At 41.7% G+C, this 17,742-nt stretch overlaps 1 protein-coding gene across 1 annotated transcript in view; it reads left to right on the top strand.

The window, feature by feature from the left end:
- The first annotated feature begins 5,910 nt into the window (after window positions 1–5,910).
- cenpi (centromere protein I) overlaps window positions 5,911–17,742 on the top strand; it is a 121,072-nt gene continuing 109,240 nt past the window's right edge. Inside the window, exon 1 of the mRNA XM_043704738.1 lies at window positions 5,911–6,101. Coding sequence (XP_043560673.1) covers window positions 6,005–6,101 — 97 coding nt within the window. The 5' untranslated portion in view covers window positions 5,911–6,004. The remainder of the gene's footprint in view (window positions 6,102–17,742) is intronic.

Below are 17,742 nucleotides of genomic sequence, written 5' to 3'. Positions count from 1 at the left end.
GCATCGCCGACCACGTCTGGGGGGAAATTGCCGCCCTGAACAAGGAGGCCATCTGGGTTGTACGGATTTGGAACTGGTCCTCCTGGGAGCAGATGCGGCGGAGTCGAAGGAATTGGGAATATGGGATGGAGATTTTACAGGGGGCAGGGTGGGAGGAGGTGTAGACTAGGTAGCTGTGGGAGTCGGTCGGTTTATAGTCGGTTTTACTATTCCGAAAAGACCACTCCCTCCGTGACTCCCTCGTCAGCCCCCACCAACCCAACCTCCACTCCCGGCACCTTCCTGAAGAAGGGCATAAGCCCTTCTTCAGGAAGGGCTTATGCCCGAAACGTCGATTCTCCTGTTCCCTGGATGCTGCCTGACCTGCTGCGCTTTTCCAGCAACACATTTCCAGCTCTGATCTCCAGCATCTGCAGACCTCACTTTCTCCTCAAAGAATCCAGAGTAGGACTCCTAAGGCACTTTATGCCTCAGATTTCTGAAGTCTTTCCTCATTTGGAAAATAGTGCCTCTGCTCTTCCTACCAAACCTCACATTGTGTTTCATCTGTCACTTCTTTGCACATTCTCCTCAGCTGTCCAAGTCCTTCTAATACCTGTCCCTCCATTTATACTTGTGTCATCTGCAAACTGAACAATAATGACCTCTGTTCCTTCATCCAGATCATTGCTCCATATTTGCTGTTGGCCTGAGTACTTACAGAATTTTGTTCTATCGATTTTACAGCAATTATAACAAAGTCTAGCTATTTTAGCCATAAAACAATGAAGCATGTGCTGACCTTGGAGGGGTTCCAGAGAACAGATCCTGGGAATGAAGGATTTGTCATGTGAGGAGCAGTTGAGGATGCTGGTCTTTACTCAATAGAGTTCAGGAGGATGAGGGGGAACTTCACTGAAACTTAACATACTGAGGGGCCTGGACAAAGTGAAGAGATTACCTTTTAGAGCTGAGATGAGGAGCCATTTTTCAGCGAGAGTGTGATTAATCTGTTACAGAAGGCTGTAGACATCAACCTATTAAGTGTATTTAAGGCAGAAATAGATAGGTTCTTGATTAATAAGGGGATCAAAAGTTATGAAGAAAAGGCAGGAGAACAGGGTTGAGAAACACATCAGCAACGATCAAATGGTAGAGCAGACTTGATGGGTTGAATGGCCTAACTCTGCTCTGACATCTTATGGAGAAAGAAACAAGATAGACTAGTAGGAATTCATAAACTATCACATGGATTGACTGCCTACAGATGGTGTGCTTTTTGAACAAAGTAGAATGTAGCTTCAAATACAAATTCACCTCAGATGTGTGTGTCTGTGCATGAGAGAGAGAGTGAGTGAGAGAAAAAATGAGTGTGATGGAATAGATGCCTGTGGGAGGGTGTGCACATGGATGAGAGTGTAGGGGGTGTGTGTCTGAGAGAGGGTCTGCAAGAGTGAGAGTATATGTAAGAGTTGTGTATGTGTGAGAGTGTATAGTGTATTGGAGTCACCTGTAGTGTGACATGAACCCAAGTTTCCGGTTAAGCCCATCCTCATGGGTACTGAACTTGGCTATCTGGCCACTCTGCGTTGTTGTATATGCCGAAGTCCACCTTGGAGGATGGTCACCCAAAGATCTGAGGCCAAATGTCCCTGACTGCTGAAGTGTTCCCAACTGGGAGGAATATCCCTGTCTGCCGATTGTTGCACGGTGTCCATTCATCCGTTCTCGTAGAGTCTGCTTGGTCTTGCCAATGTACCATGCCTCAGGGCATCATTGTCTGCAGCATATGAGATAGACAATATGGGCCGAGTCACAAGTACCTGCCCTGTATATGGAGAGTGGTGTCCTCACCCATATAATGGTGGTATCCATGTTAAACTTTGGCATGTCTTGCAGTGGCTGTCATGACAGGGTTGTATGGTGTTGTGGTCTATGTTGTCCTGAAGGCTTGGCAGTTTTCTGCAAACAATTGTCTGTTTAAGGTTTGGTACTTATTTAAAAAGGCAAGAAGTGGAAGCATAGACAAAGTTTTGTTGAGGTGCTCATCTTCATTGATAATGTATTGCAGGCTGTGAAGAACATAGCGGAGTTTCTCCACTCCCAGGAAATACTAGACAAAGGGTACCCTATCGGTCATATGCAGTGTCTGTCTCCTGAGGTCGTCATTAGTTTCTCACTGTGGCATGTCAGAACTGGCAATCAATGAGTTGATCATTGTATCTTGTTCTTGAGTGTGTCTGTCATGTTCCTCATCAGAGCAGATCCTGTGTATGTGTAGGGGTTGTCTGTTTTAATATGTTTAGGGTGGAAGCTTGAGAAGTGCAGCATTGTGAGGTTATCCATGGGTTTGCAGTTGAGTGAGGTACTGAGGTGCCCATCCTTGGAGATGTGCATATCCAATAATGAGACAGATACTAAAGAGTAGTCCATGGTAAGTCTGATGGTGGGATGAAACTTGTTGATATCACTGTAGTTGTTTCAGTGACTCCTCACCATGGGCCCAGAGGAAGAGAATCATTGCTGTATGACATTGGTTGAAGGTCCTGTGCAGCAAAGAAGTCTTGTTCGACCTTGTGCATGAGAATGTTGGCATATTGGGGTGCAAATTTGGTCCCATTGGCCATTCTGTCTGTATGAAGAACTGGTTGTCAAAAGGGGAAGACGTTGTGGTCAAGCATGAAGCAGATAATTGTAGGATAGTGCTCAGAGATTGGCAGTGGTTGGTATTGAGTGCTGAGGTTGTTGCAGCAATGTTGTCATCATGGGGAATGCAGGTGTAGAGTGCTGAAACTTCCATTGTGACGAGGAATGTTTTGGGATTAACTAGTCCATGGGTACTGAGTTTCTGTAAGAAATTTGTCGTGTCATGACAGAAGCTGAGGGCCCTCTGTACAATGGGTTTCAAGATGCCCTCGACATAGCCAGAGAGGTTCTCACACTGGGTTCAGTTGCCTGACACAATGGTATGTCCAGGTGTGTTCACTTTGTCTATCTTTGGAAGGCAGAAGTCCAGTACTTGAGAAGTACATGGGATGAGACTGTGTCAGGATCCCTGAAGGACTAGATCAAGTCTTGATCAATCTGTTTAGTTCACAAGTGCGTTCTTTGGTCAGACTGGTTAGTAGTTCCCTGTAGTGTTCCTGGCTGTTCAGTTGTCGGTACACTTTCTTGCAATAATCCATTCTACACTGAATGACGATGGATCCTCCTTTGACTACTGGTGAACTATATACTTCATCTCTCTCCTCACCTCACTCACACGTACACACACAGTCTATGGGGTGAATTTGTATTTGCAGATACATTCTATTTTGTTCAAAAAACAATCTTAGGCAGTCAATCGATGTGATATTTTAGAAATTCCTACTTCAGAAACAAAACCAATCTGATTCAAGAGTGGAATATACACAGGCTAACTTCACACTTTAATCATGATTTGGAGATGCCAGTGTTGGGCTGGGGTGTACAAAGTTAAAAATCACACAACACCAGGTTATAGTCCAACAGTTTAATTGGAAGCACACCAGCTTTCAGAGTGTCGCTCCTTCATCAGGTGGTAGTCACTACCACTTCACTACGCTACCACCTGATGAAGGAGTGACACTGCAAAAGCTAGTGTGCTTCCAATTAAACCTATTGGATTATAACCTGGTGTTGTGTGATTTTTAACTTTTCACACTTTAATGCATTGTCTGAGCTGGGATACCACTTTTTAAAATAAAACCTTAAGTTATCTCAGGAATGTGACTTTAAAGTAGTACTGGGATTTACATATTAATGAATCAAAACCTGCAACCCATTCTAAAAGATGAAAGATTTAACAGTAATCTAGGTTTGTTCAATACTGTAAGTAATCTAATCTAATCTCACATCAGTTGTATGAGACTCTGATCTTTTGCTGTCAATTCTGTACCCTATGATTCTACTCCAGTAGCTACCTGCCAAAGGAGCAGCACTTCAAATCCTTGTATTTTCAAATAAACCTATTGAACTATAACCTGGCGTTGTGAGATTTTTAATTTTGCTCACCCCAATCCAACACCAGCATCTCCCCATTATTGATACAAGCCATTTCTTATTCTTTGCAGAAGTAGTACAACTGCAGCAAGAGGCAGAAACCTGGGATTTCAGAGAGTTACCCCTCCGGTAACTGGTACATTGACCTGCACTACCAATGCATGGCTTAAATAGCCCACTGAAAAGGAGACAATGGTTTTGGAGTCTGCAAATGTCAGTTACCTTGTGAGAGAGTGTACTGTTATCAAACAAAGTTAAAAAAAATCACAACACCAGGTTATAGTCCAACAGGTTTAATTGGAAGCACACTAGCTTTCAGAGCGTTGCTCCTTCATCAGGTGGTAGTGGAGGGCTCAATCCTAACACACAGAATATACAGCAAAAGTGTGTGTGTGTCCGTATGTATAGGAGTGCCTGTGTGAGAGAGTGTGTATGTTGTATATAGTGCAATGGTGGTCACCTGTAATGTGACATGACCCAAAGTCCCAGTTGAGGCCCTCCCTATGGGTACCGATAGGGAGGGCCTCAACCGGGACCTTGGGTTCATGTCACATTACAGGTGACCACCATTGCACTACACACACACAGGCACTCCTATACACACATACAGACACCCACACATACCCTTACTGACATACTCCCACACACCCCCCTCACAGAATTAAGACACTCTGCACTCACTCCACACACTTTCTCACACAACCCCCAACCCAGACAGACAAAGACCCACATGCACACATTTTGTGGGGTGAATTTGTACTTGCAGGGTTACATTGTACTTTGCTCAAAAACTGCATGAATTCATGTAAAACTCCATTATCTCACTTTTTAAGATTAGAATCAATCTAAACATCATGGCATAGACAGAGAACACAGGGGGCCAACACCTTCAACATATTGTCTAGCTATCGCCATTGTTAATAGCTAACCCGAGAATGCAACTTTTAAAAAGGTTTTGTGATTTTCACATGAAAGTGAAACTATCACGGTATTCTAACAGATGAAAGACTTAACTCAATTTTTCAAAGTATAATTTCAGTTACATCACACTAAATTTTTGCTATAAATTCTGTGTTAGGATTGAGCCCTCCACTACCACCTGATAAAGGAGCGACGCTCCGAAAGCTAGTGTGCTTCCAATTAAACCTGTTGGACTATAACCTGGTGTTGTGTGATTTTTAACTTTGTACATCCCAGTCCAACACCGGCATCTCCAAATCATATAATCAGTCATCGTTCAATTAATTTTACTTTTAATCCTTTGATCGTAAATTTACTTGAAACAGGTCTATTCCCAGCCCAATTAAACTGGCCCTTCTTCAGTTACGTCATTGAATGTGTTTTTCCGTGGTCTGAAACAGTTATTCTCTCAATACCATATGATATTTGATCTACGACTTCATTATTCGGATTCAAATCCAGCATTATATCCCTTTTCGGCACTGTTCAAGAAAGTTATTTTAAACACTTCAGAACGTATTGTTATTTCTCTGCCTCTCCTTTACGCTATTGCTTTTCCAGAATATATGTTAGTCTGGTAAGAAGACTGTGACAACTTTATCTTTTAATTAGGTCAATTAAAGTTTCATATTGCCACTATTCTCGAACCTGTGACATCCCTACCAATCTGCTTCTCTTTATCCTTACCGTAGCTAATATGACCTACAGAAAACCCTCATATTGACACCTGTTATTTCTCGCCACCAATTTTAAAAAGAATATATTTCGTACCTATGTTCTCCATAGCCAAAACTTAACCGGCCTCCTTTTATATATTCGCCTACCGTCAATTTCCGCCCCTCTCATTAACCAGAACCAATCTCTGAGTACCCCGTAAACGTGGTGTTGTTTTGTCAATTGCCTTTGGCCTCAGTGCGCAAACTCAGAACTTTTCCCTCTACCTACGTTTCCTGCTTCATAGTAGTACGCAGGCGCCAACGGTTGGCGGGGGTGCGCGCGCGCTGGTTTGAATATTCCGTCGTTTTGTTTTATCGGTGGCGCGGAGATGGCAGCCAGAGTGAACGGGAACGTGAAGATTCGGCCGAGACTGGCTAACGATGATGTGGAGCTTTTGCAGCAAGCGGTTGAATATTTTACTACTGGTAAGTGTGGGAAGCGGTTGCATCATTAAATTCTTTCAGTGAAGAGGTGAATCGAGATAAGCTTTGCGGCAGCGCTGGTCCCGACTAGTGAGGCTTCAGTCGCTCGGAGTGACTTGGGCATAAGACTGAGTTGAAACATTTATGAATAAGGGCAACATCTTGAAATTTTTCTTAAGGGCATGGGGAAGTTGGGGCTTATGATAATATCACAGCCTGCACCTTGATTCAATCTGAAGAAGTTGCAGCTTTAAAGAGTAGAGACATAGGAATACGTTTGTAGAAATTAATTCTCCAGAGGTAATCAAAGGCACGCAGGTGAATCTTTGCAGCAATGGGGAGATAAAAAGAAACTAGTAGAGGTTATATTGATGCTGCACTGGATTTGTGAACAGGATCACAACATGGGCCTAAAATATTATGTTCTGAACTGTCGGACTTAACATGAGCTGGCATTTAATAGGTTTACATAAGTTTAAAAAATGTATCTGCTATTGTCTTTATAACACCAATGTTATTTATTCAATATCATAAGCAGTAGTGTCATTTTTGAATAAGCTGTAAATTTCACTGGAGAGCAGGACTAAGGTATTCTGGCAAAGACAATTGTCAGTGGCTAAAGTTCGGGTGTTGGACGGAGTGCTTAGTAATTTTGAGAAGGATTAAGAGGAGCAGTGACCTCTGCTCAATAATACATGGTTGTTATTTTTATCAGAGTAACATTAATGACATGAATTTTCAAAGCCTCTCTGGCCACATGATCGGTGCCAGAAGACTGGACAACAGCTAATGGACTACTATTCAAGAAGGATGGTAGTGATAAATCAGGAAACTGTGGGCCTGTAAGTCAGTGGTAGGGAAAGTATTAGGAAAAAAAATGAGAGATAAAACTAATCTTCACTTGGGGATACCAGGATCAATCAAGGATCCTTAACATGGTTTTATCAGGGAGGTTATGTCCAGCCAATTTGATTGAACTTTTTGAGGTGGTGATTAGGTTTGTAAATGAAGGTACAGTAGTTGATGTAGTCTACATGGAACTCAGTAAGGTGTTTGATAAGGTCTCAGATGGCAGAGTGCTAAGACCCCATTGGATCCAAAATTGGGTTAATTGCAGGAGGCAGAGAATGATGATCAGAGTATTTTTGTAACTGGAATCCTGTGTCCAGTGGCATGTCACAGCATTTGGTGCTGGATCGCTTGTTTGAAATTTACATTAATGATTTAGACATGAATGTCTGAGTTACAATCAGTAAATTTGCAGTGACACTAAAATTAATGGTGTGAAAGATAAATAGTGAGGAGCAAGTCTTTGATTACAGGATAGTATAGGTGGGCTGGTCAGATGAATTGACCAGAGGAATTTAATCGTGAAAAGTGAGAGATGATGCATTTTGGGACAACTGACAAGGCAAGGAAACACACATTGATCCTAAGGAGTACAGAGGATCAGAGGGATCTTGGTGTTAATGCCAATAGATTCTTGAAGGTAGCAGGTAGAGAAGGTCGTGAAAGGGGCATATGGGATATTTATTAGTCAAGGCATTAAATACAAGAGCACAAGAGGTTATGATGGAACTGTATGTAATGTTCGTTCAGCCGCAACTTGACTGCCGTGTGCGATTCTGGCTGCCACATTATAAGATGTGATTGACATCCTCTCTCATGCAAGGAGACTCACCAGGATGTTGCCTGGGCTGGAACAATTCAACTACGAGGAAAGACTAGATAGCCTGGGGTTGTTTTCCTCAGAGTTGACAAGTAATCTGATTGAGGTGTACAATGTTATGAGGGGCATTTGTAAGCCAAGATAGATAGAAATTTTCCCATTATTAGTTGAGTCATTAACTGGAAGGTACAGTTTTAAGAGTTTAAAGGTGATATGAGGAAAAATGTTTCATTCAGAAAGTTATCTTAGTGTTTAAAAGAGTGGTAATAGCACAGCCTTCAAGTAATTTAAGCAGTACTTAGATGAGAACTTGAAATGCCCTAGCATATAATGCTATGAGCCAAGTGCTGAAAAATGGGATTTGATTAGATAGGTGCTTGATGACTTGCTCATGTTTGAGCAAGTTATCAAGTACCTATCTAATCAAATCCCATTTTTCAGCACTGGGCCCAGTCCTGAAGAAAGCTTACACCCGAAACGTAGACTTATCCACCTCCTGATGGTGCCTGGCCTGCTGTGTTCTTCTAACCTCCTGCCTGTCTATTTTGGATTCCAGCATCTGCAGTTTTTTCATCTCATTCCATACATGCACCACCCTCTGTATGAAGACGTTGTCTCTTAGGTCCCTTTTATATCTTTCCCCTCTCACCCTAAACCTATGCCCTCTAGTTCTGGGCTCCCCGACCCCAGGGAAAAGGCCTTGTCTATTTATCCACCCACTCATGATTTTATAAACCTCTGTAAGGTCACCCCTCAGTGTCCGATGCTCCACGGAAAATAGCCCCAGTATATTCAGCCTCTTCCCATGGCTGAAATCCACCAACCTTGGCAACATTCTTGTAAATCTTTTCTGAACCGTTTCGAGTTTCACAACATCCTTCTGATAGAAGGGAGATCAGAATTGCGCATTGTGTTCCAAAAGTGGCCTGACCAATGTCCTGTACAGATGCAACATGACCTCCCAACTCCTATACTCAATGCTCTGACCAATAAATGAATACATGATGGTTTAAAAACTGAAAATATTGGAAATTAAGAACTTGAGAAGAAATTGATCATGTAGTAAGAAGGGATTAAGAGAAAAGAGCAAGAACTTTCATGATCACGATGAGTTTAGTGAAGACAAGTTGTAACATTGAGAGGGAATTATGGAACAAAAGCTAGTGAAAGGAATGGTGACTATAGTTAAGTGGGTAGCTGAGAGTGGAGATAGTTTTAGAGTCATATTCATACAGTACAGAAACAGACCCTTTGGTCCAACTCATCCACGCCGACCAAGTTTCCCAAACTGAACTAATCCCACATGCCTGCGTTTGGCCCATAGCTCTCTCAACCTTTCCGATTTATGTACCTATCCAGAGGTCTCTTAAATGTTGTAACTGTACCTGAATCCACCACTTCCTCAAGTAGTTCATTTCACATACGAACCACCTTCTGTGTGAAAAAGTTGTCTGTCAGGTCCCTTTTAAATCTTTCTCCCTTCTCCTTAAAATATGCACCCTAGTTTTGAAATCACCCACCCTAGGGAAAAGACCTTTGCTATTCACCTTGTCTATGCCCCTCATGATTTTATAAACTTCTAAGGTCATCCCGCAATGTCCAACATTCCAGTGGAAAAAGTCCAATCCTGTTCATCCTCCATTCTCAGCAACATCCAGGTAAATCTTTTCCGAACCCTTTCCAATTTAATACTGTCCTTCCTACAGCAGGGCAACCAGAACTACCCCCAGCACTCCAAAAGTGGCCTCACCAATCTCGTGTACAACCTCAACATGAAGTCCCAACTCCTATGTTCAGTGGTCTGAGCAATGAAGACAAATGTGTTCAATGCCTTCTTAACCACCTTGTCAATCTGTGATGCAACGAATTATGTACCTGAACCCCTCGGTCTCTCTGTTCAACATCACCACCCAGGTCTCCAATATTAACTGTGTAAGTCCTGCACTTGTTTATACCTACCTCACATTTATACAAATTAAACTCCATCTGATACTCCTCAGCCCATTGGCCCAGTTGATGAAGATTCTTTTATAATTGTAGTAATCTTCTTCACAGTCGACTGCAACACCAATTTTGGTGTCATCTGCAAACTTAGCAACCATGCCTCCCAAATTCTCACCCAAAATTGTTTGTTTGTATAAGTGACAAACCAAAGTGGACTCAGCACCAGTCCCTGCGGAACACTGCTGGTCACAGGCCTCCAGTCCAAAACACAGTCCTCCACCACCATCCTCTGCCTCCTACTGTCTAGACAACTTTGTATCTAAAATTCTTCTGATGTCTTAGAATGAAAATTTGAAGAAGCTGGAATGACAAGAGTGATTGTCATTTTTAAGAGGATAGAAACTTGGAATTGCTGCTGTTCAAATTATTTTGAGTATGCAGATTTAACTAGGTTTAGATTTATTACACTGAATGATAGGGTACAATATTCAGTACAAGTTGATTTGTTTTAACTAAGTGTATACAGTTTTTCATTTAGTGAATTGAATAAATGGTGATTTCAGTCAATTAGTTTTGCCCTATGGCTTTACTGCATGAGGATAGAATGTTTAATTAAGGTTTGTTAAAAATAAAAGCAATTTTAATCTTTAACTGTACCATTGGCAATTTAGCCAAGCTTTCTAAACAGCATCATAATTGAAAGTGTTTTTAGAATGTCTCTGGCATTGACTGTAATGTCGATCCACTTGCCTGCTCAAGCAGGGGCTCTCTCAGGTCTTCCTGCTATGTTAGAAAACTTGCTTTACGTCCCACTTGTAATGTGCATGTCTTTAGATTAGATTAGATTACATTACATTACATTACAGTGTGGAAACAGGCCCAACAAATCCACACCGACCCGCCGAAGCACAACCCACCCATACTCCTACATTTACCCCTTACCTAACACTACGGGCAGTTTAGCATGGCCAATTCACCTGACCTGCACATCTTTGTGACTGTGGGAGGAAACCGGAGCACCCGGAGGAAATCCACGCAGACACTGGGAGAACGTGCAAACTCCACACAGTCAGTCGCCTGAGGCGGGAATTGAACCCGGGTCTCTGGCGCTGTGAGGCAGCAGTGCTAACCACTGTGCCACCGTGCCGCCCGTCTTCTCTCAATAAAAATTCTCTGTGTAAATTAGTGAAAAGCAATAGACACAATGGGCCAATTTCTGTCTGTGTTCTTTGTTATCTATGAAAGGTGGTCTGTTACTTAGTGCAGAATTAGGTCAAATATCATCTGCCTTTGTTTGATTCTCTCAAAAGTATATCTCTATTGGTACCTCTTGTAACAAAACCATGAATCCATTTATAAAGAATAAGTATATGACTTTGGTGGGTTGGATTCAGTTTCTATGCATTTGTACCGAATATTTCAAAATAGAAATGTGTGACTTGGACACAGAATATTCTTCTTATTAAGTGATAATCCTTGAACACTTCCCCATGCCAAGCACCAAAATCTCTTTAACATTAACATTAAAGTTGTACTTCCAAGTATTGTTATGAAGGTGTAAGGGGTACTGTACCTTTAAGAGTGTGGAAAAGCTGGCAAGGACTTAGAGAAGCACCCAGACTACTGGAAAATTTAAAATGTAACATTTGGTCAAACAGCTGGATTAGATGGATTGCCTGGATACAAAAACAAATTCAAATTTGACCAATTAGTTTAAATTATGCCCCAAGATACCAAACTCCAGTCAAATTTGAATTAGGTATTTTGATAATATTAAAACCAATGCAACAATCCGATGCTTTAGGGTATAAAACTGGGAAAATATTGAACTGTTGAAGGCGAACTGCCAAGCCACCAACATATACAGACTGCCCACAGAACAGCTCTCTTAAAGGTACCTGTACCTATCAGTGACCTGTGAAACAGAATCTCTAAGAAGAAAAGAAGACAGAGGAAAATACCGAGGACTGTCGGCAAACTGACTGACTGATTCTGAAACATGATTATATACTTTTTTGGTAAATCTTAATCGGGATTTGAACTTGAACTTGAGAAGTTGCAACTTAGTCAGCAAAGTTGAGTTAACAGGATGGAGATTAAAAGAGAAGAAAGTGATATGAACAAATATGTCAAAATTCTGCCACATTTTGATGTGAAAGATGTTGAAGCCTTCTTTATTTCATTTGAATAATTGGCTCGGCAGATGGAGTGGTCCGAGTGGTAATGCTAATTCAGACTAAACTGGTGGGCAGAGCTAGTGAGGTATTTGTCACGTTGTTAGATGAGGGGTCAAGATATTATGAAGAGGTCAAACAGGCTCTTTTAAGTGCTTATGAATTGGTACCACGCGCATATATACAGTGGTTCAAAAACATAAAGAAGGAACCAGGTCAGACTTGTGTTAATTTCAAAAGAATTAGACATAGTCATTTTGATAGATGGATGCATGCTTTAAAAATTGATAGGACCTTTGAGGCTCTAAGAGATTATTCTGCTGGAGGAGTTTAAAAACTCACTCCCAAAGATGTTAAGCATTCACCTGGAGGAATAGAAAGTTCAGGAATTGAGAAGGGCAGCAGAATTAGCAGGTGAGTACATGTTGGTGCATAAGGCAAGCTTCCAGCCAGAACTTCTTCCTGTGAAGGATCGAAGTTGGAAGAAGGGCAGATCCTACACTACGAAAGAAAGAGTGGAGAATACTGGAAAGAATTTACCACAGGTTAAAAAAGGATGCTCAAGATGGTGGAAAGGAGGTAAAAGGCCTCAGATGTTTCCACTGTGATAAAGTGGGACACTTGAAGTTACAGTACTGGTCGTTAAAGAAAGGCTCTGTGAGAATGGATGTGGTAAAAGAAGCTAAGCCAGTGGTATTAGTGAAGGTAGTAAAAGAGACCCCAAGAACAGCCGAGGAGCTGCAGAAGAGTGCATAGCCTAGGTGGGCTGGGTATGGATTAGTACCTGATCTCTACAAAGAATTCACCTCTGTGGGTAAAGTTTACCCAGAAAGAATGGGGGAGAAAGACAAGAAGTTATAATTTTGAGAGATACAGGATCTTACCAGTCGCTGATAGTAGTGGATAAGCTAATATACACTCTTTTTGATCTGTTACTCAAGAGTGTGGTAATTTCTGGGACAGAAATTTAACGTTCCGCAATGTAAGATCAGGTTGGAGTGCCAACTCAAGACTGGGGAAGTTACAGTGGGAATGATTGACAGAGTGTCAGTTCCAGGAATCCAGCTTATTCTTGGGAATGATTTGGTAGAGTCCAAGGTGGGAGTGACACCCCTAGTTGTGGAGAAACCCAAGGAAGACCAAGAAACTGCGGAATTAAAACAGAAATATCTGTGTAGCAACTAGATCCCAAATTCATAAGTTGCAGCACGAAGCAAAAACTAAAGAGAAAGCTGAAGGAGTTGAGGTTCAGTTAGTGGGCACCCTGTTTGACGTAACAGTGCAGGAAGAACCTGAACAGGCAGATGGTGAGACTGAAGTGTTTACTCCTGAAAGGCTAAGGCTAAGAGTGTTCCAAAAGTGGACTAACCAATATCCTGTACAGCTGCAACATGACCTCCCAACTCCTGTTCTCAATACTTTGACCAATAAAGGAAAGCATACCAAACGCCGCTTTCACTATCCTATCTACCTGCGACTCCACTTTCAAGGAACTATGACCCGGCATTCCAAGGTCTCTTTGTTCAGCAACATGCCCAAGGACCTTGCATATGTCCTGCTAAGATTTGCTTTCCCAAAATGCAGCACCTCGCATTATTCTAAATTAAACTCCACCTGCCACTTCTCAGCCCATTGGCTCATCTGGTCCAGATCCTGTTGTAATCTGAGGTAACCCTCTTCGCTGTCCACTACACCTTCAATTTTGGTATCATCTGCAAACTTACTAACTATACCTCTTATACTCACATCCAAATAATTTATATAAATGACGAAAAGTAGTGGACCCAGCACCGATCCACCACCCTCTGTCTTCAACCCTTGAGCCAGTTCTGTATCCAAATGACTAATTCTCCCTATATTCCGTGAGATCTATCCTTGCAAACCAGTCTCCCATGGTGAACCTTGTTGAATGCCTTACTGAAGTCCAGATAGAGCATGTCTACTGCTCAGCCCTCATCAATCCTCTTTGTTACTTCAAAAAATCCAATCAAGTTTGTGAGACATGATTTCCTACACACAGCCATGTTGACTATCCCTAATCAGTCCTCGCCTTTCCAAATACATGTACATCCTGTCCTTCTGGATTCCCTCCAATAACTTGCCCACCGCCGATGTCAGGCTCACCGGTCTGTAGTTCACTAGCTTGTCCTTACCACCTTCCTTAAGTAGTGGCACCACGTTAGCCAACTTTCAGTCTTCCGGCACCTCACCTGTAACTATTGCTAATGCAAATATCTCAGCAAGAGGCCCAGCAATCACTTCCCTACATTCCCACGGAATTCGAGAGATCAGGTCCTGGGGATTTATCCACTTCTTTGCATTTCAAGACATCAGCAGTTCCTCCTCTAGTATGGATGTTTTCCCGAGAGGATGACGTGTTAGTACTGTTACCAGTGATAGGTGATCCTTTCAAAGCCAGGTTTAGTCGTCTCCATCAATTGAGTAAAAATTGAATCAGGTGAACTATCTAGTAAAGATGCCAGATAGAAAAATAAGGTATTGGATATGTCATGTGAACATGTTGAAACTGTATTATACTAGAGAGAAAGAACTGAAGAAGCAGGTGTGAGTTACTGCCCCGTAGAGTGAGGAATCAAATCCAGATGATGTAGATTTTGATGTGCCTCAAAATAGTTTAAAAAATGAAGAAGTACTTGAGGAATAGGATGGTTAGTAAATTATCTGTCTCAGGAGAGAGAACGCAGTTGAAAGGTTTGTTACTACAGTATCAGGACATAGGTAAGTATTAGATGGGGAGGACTAATGCTATTGTACATGAAGTAGATGTAGGGAATACTGCTCTGATAAAACAACACCCCTATCGACTTAATCTTTTCAAAGCCAGATAGGTTCAGAAGGAGATGGAAGCCATGCTTAATGAGGATATCATTAAACCTAGCCAGAGCAAGTGGAGTTCACCGATCATCTTAGTTCCCAAACCGGACAGGACTGAACGATTCTGCATGGATTATCGGAAGGTCAACGTTGTTACAAAACCGGACTCATATCCATTTCTAACATTGGAGGACTGTATCGAGAGAGTCGGACATGCCAGTTACATCACCAAGTTGGACCTAATGCGTGGTTACTGGCAGGTACCTTTATCAGAGACCGCGAAATAAATTTCTACATTTGTAACCCCAAATGGGCTACATCAGTTTAAAGTGATGCCCTTTGGAATGAAGAATGCACCTGCTGCATTCCAAAGACTCATGAACAGAGTTGTGGCTGGGTCAACAAACTGTGCAGTCAATTTGGACAGTGTAGTGATCTTTAGCAAGTCCTGGAAAGATCACATAATACAGTTGGCAGTGTTCTTTGAACGACTACGTGAAGCAAAACTAGTAATAAACTTGAACAAAACTGAATTCGTGAAAGCAGAGGTAACCTTTTTGGGACATAACATCGGTCATGGAAGGTTGACCCCACGGAATGCAAAGACGAAGTCCATCAAGGAATTTTCACAACTGACCTCGAAGAAAGAGATGTTTCGATTCTTGGGACTCAGCAGATTCTATCGGAAGTTTGTTCCAAACTTCAGCAGTATAGTGGCACCGCTAACTGATTTGCTGAAGAAGAACACATTGTTCAGTGGACAGGACAATGCCAGGAGGCATTCGATCATTTGAAAAAAAATTAACCACTGCACTAGTTTTAAAATTGCCTTTTAAACATTTTAAAATTGCCATCGACGCTAGTGACATAGGAGTTGGAGCTGTACTCCTACAGGAAGATGAGGATGGGATTGAACTGTCAGATGGTTACTTTTCAAAGAAGCTCAACATCCACCAGAGGAAATACTGTTGCTCGATAAAGAACTACTGATTTTGGTACTGACCTTACATTTTAATGTGTATGTCACAAACAATGTGTCGGAGATGGTTTTGTACACCAATTACAATCCTTTTACATTCTTAGAACACTTTAAAGACAAGAATATGAGACTATTTTGTTGGAGTATTATGTTATAGATTTTTAATTTAAAAGTAGTACATGTTGCTGGTTGTAAGAATGTAAGTGCAGATGCATTATCACGAACTTAACTGATAAAGTATAGATAAGATTAATCTATTCAATGTTTTATATATATGGGAAGAAGTTACGGTGAACTTAGGTTAAAGTTATCTGTATGTTATGGTAATGTGTTGAAAGAATCGAACAAAATGAAGCCATCTTTTGATTATGATGGTTCATTTTTTTCTTAAGGGGAAGGTGTTATGTAAGGTTTAAGAGAGGGTGAAAAGTTGGCAAGGACTTCAAGAAGCACACAGTGTAATGGAAAATTTAAAATATTCCATTTGGTTGAACAGCTAGATTAGCTGGATACAAAAACCAATTCTAATTCGGCCAATTATGCCTCAAGATACCAAACTCAATGAAGTTTTGAATTTATTATTTTGACAATATTAAAACCGATTAAACGATCCGATGCTTTGGGGTATAAAACCAGGAAAAAAATTGTATAGTTGAGGGAGAATTCAGGAGGGAGTGGGGGTTATTGAGAGGAGTTACAGGGAGGTAGTTACTCCACAGCCACATGAAGGTAGATGGGTCACCATCAGGTCTAGGAAAGGGAACTGGCAGGAGTTTCAGGGATCTCCTGGGGGGGTGCAAATTTGCTAATGCTCTTCGGGGGAGTTTAAACTAATGCAGCATGGGGATGGGAACTTGAATTGTAGTTCCAGTGTTGAGGGTGGTGGTTGAGGGTAGTGAGGTCAGGGATAGGTTTACAAGGTCATGAGAGGGCCCCAGCAATCAGAATATTGGTTTGAAATGTGTGTACTTCATTGCCAGGAGCATCCGGAATAAGGTGGGTGAACATGCAGCATGGGTTGCTACCCAGGATTTCAATATTGTAGCCATTTCAGAGACATGGTGAGAGGAGGGACAGGAACGGTTGTTGCCGATTCCAGGATTTAGATGTTTCAGCAAGAACAGAGAAGATGTTAAAAGAGGTGGGCGTGCGGCATTGTTAAACAACGGTAGTATTACAGTGGTTGAAATAATGTTTGCGGACTCATCCACTGAGGTAGTTTGGGCTAAGGTTAGAAACAGGAAAGGAGAGGTCACTCTGTTTCACGTTTTCTATAGGCCTCTGAGTTGTTCCAGGGATGTAGAGAAAAGGATAGCAAAGATGATTCTCAATAGGAGCGAGAGTAATAGGGCAGTTGTTATGGGGGACCTTAACTTTCCCAATGTTGACTGGAAAAACTATAACTTCAGTACATTAGATGGGTCAGTTTTTGTTCAGTGTGTGTAGGAAGGTTTTCTGACACAGTATGTAGACAGGCCAACAAGGGGAGATGCCATATTAGATTTGGTATTGGGGACTGAAATGGTACTGGGGAATGAAATGATAATGGATTTTGAAGTAGGTGAGCACTTTGGCATAGTGACCATAATTTCGTTATGTTTATAATAACAATGGGCAGGTATATACCGAAGGGAAAGAGGTATATCTGGGGGAAAGGCAATTATGATGCGATTCGGCAAGATTTAGGATTTATCGGATGGGGAAGGAAACTTCAGGGGATCGACACTCTTGAAATATTGAGCTTATTCAAGGAACAGCTACTGTGGGTCCTTGATAAGTGTATACCTATCAGGCAGGGTGGTAGTTGTCGAGAGAGGGGCCATGATTTACTAAAGTTGAAACTCCTGTCAAGAGGAAGAAAAAGGCTTATGTGAGGATGAGGTGTGAAGGTTGAGTTATGGGGTTTGAGAGTTATGTTAGCCAGAAAAGATCTAAAGAGAGGGCTAAGAAGAGCAGGAGAGGACATGAGAATTCATTGGCGGATAGGATCAAGGAAAACCCCAAGGCTTTCTGTAGGTATATCAGGAATAAAAGAATGGCTAG

This window comes from Chiloscyllium plagiosum, chromosome 15 (assembly GCF_004010195.1).
Source record: "Chiloscyllium plagiosum isolate BGI_BamShark_2017 chromosome 15, ASM401019v2, whole genome shotgun sequence".
In the NCBI taxonomy this organism is placed as follows: Eukaryota; Metazoa; Chordata; class Chondrichthyes; order Orectolobiformes; family Hemiscylliidae; genus Chiloscyllium; species Chiloscyllium plagiosum.
The sequence above is the reverse complement of the archived record's forward strand: the minus strand, read 5'-3'. Positions and strand labels throughout refer to the sequence as shown.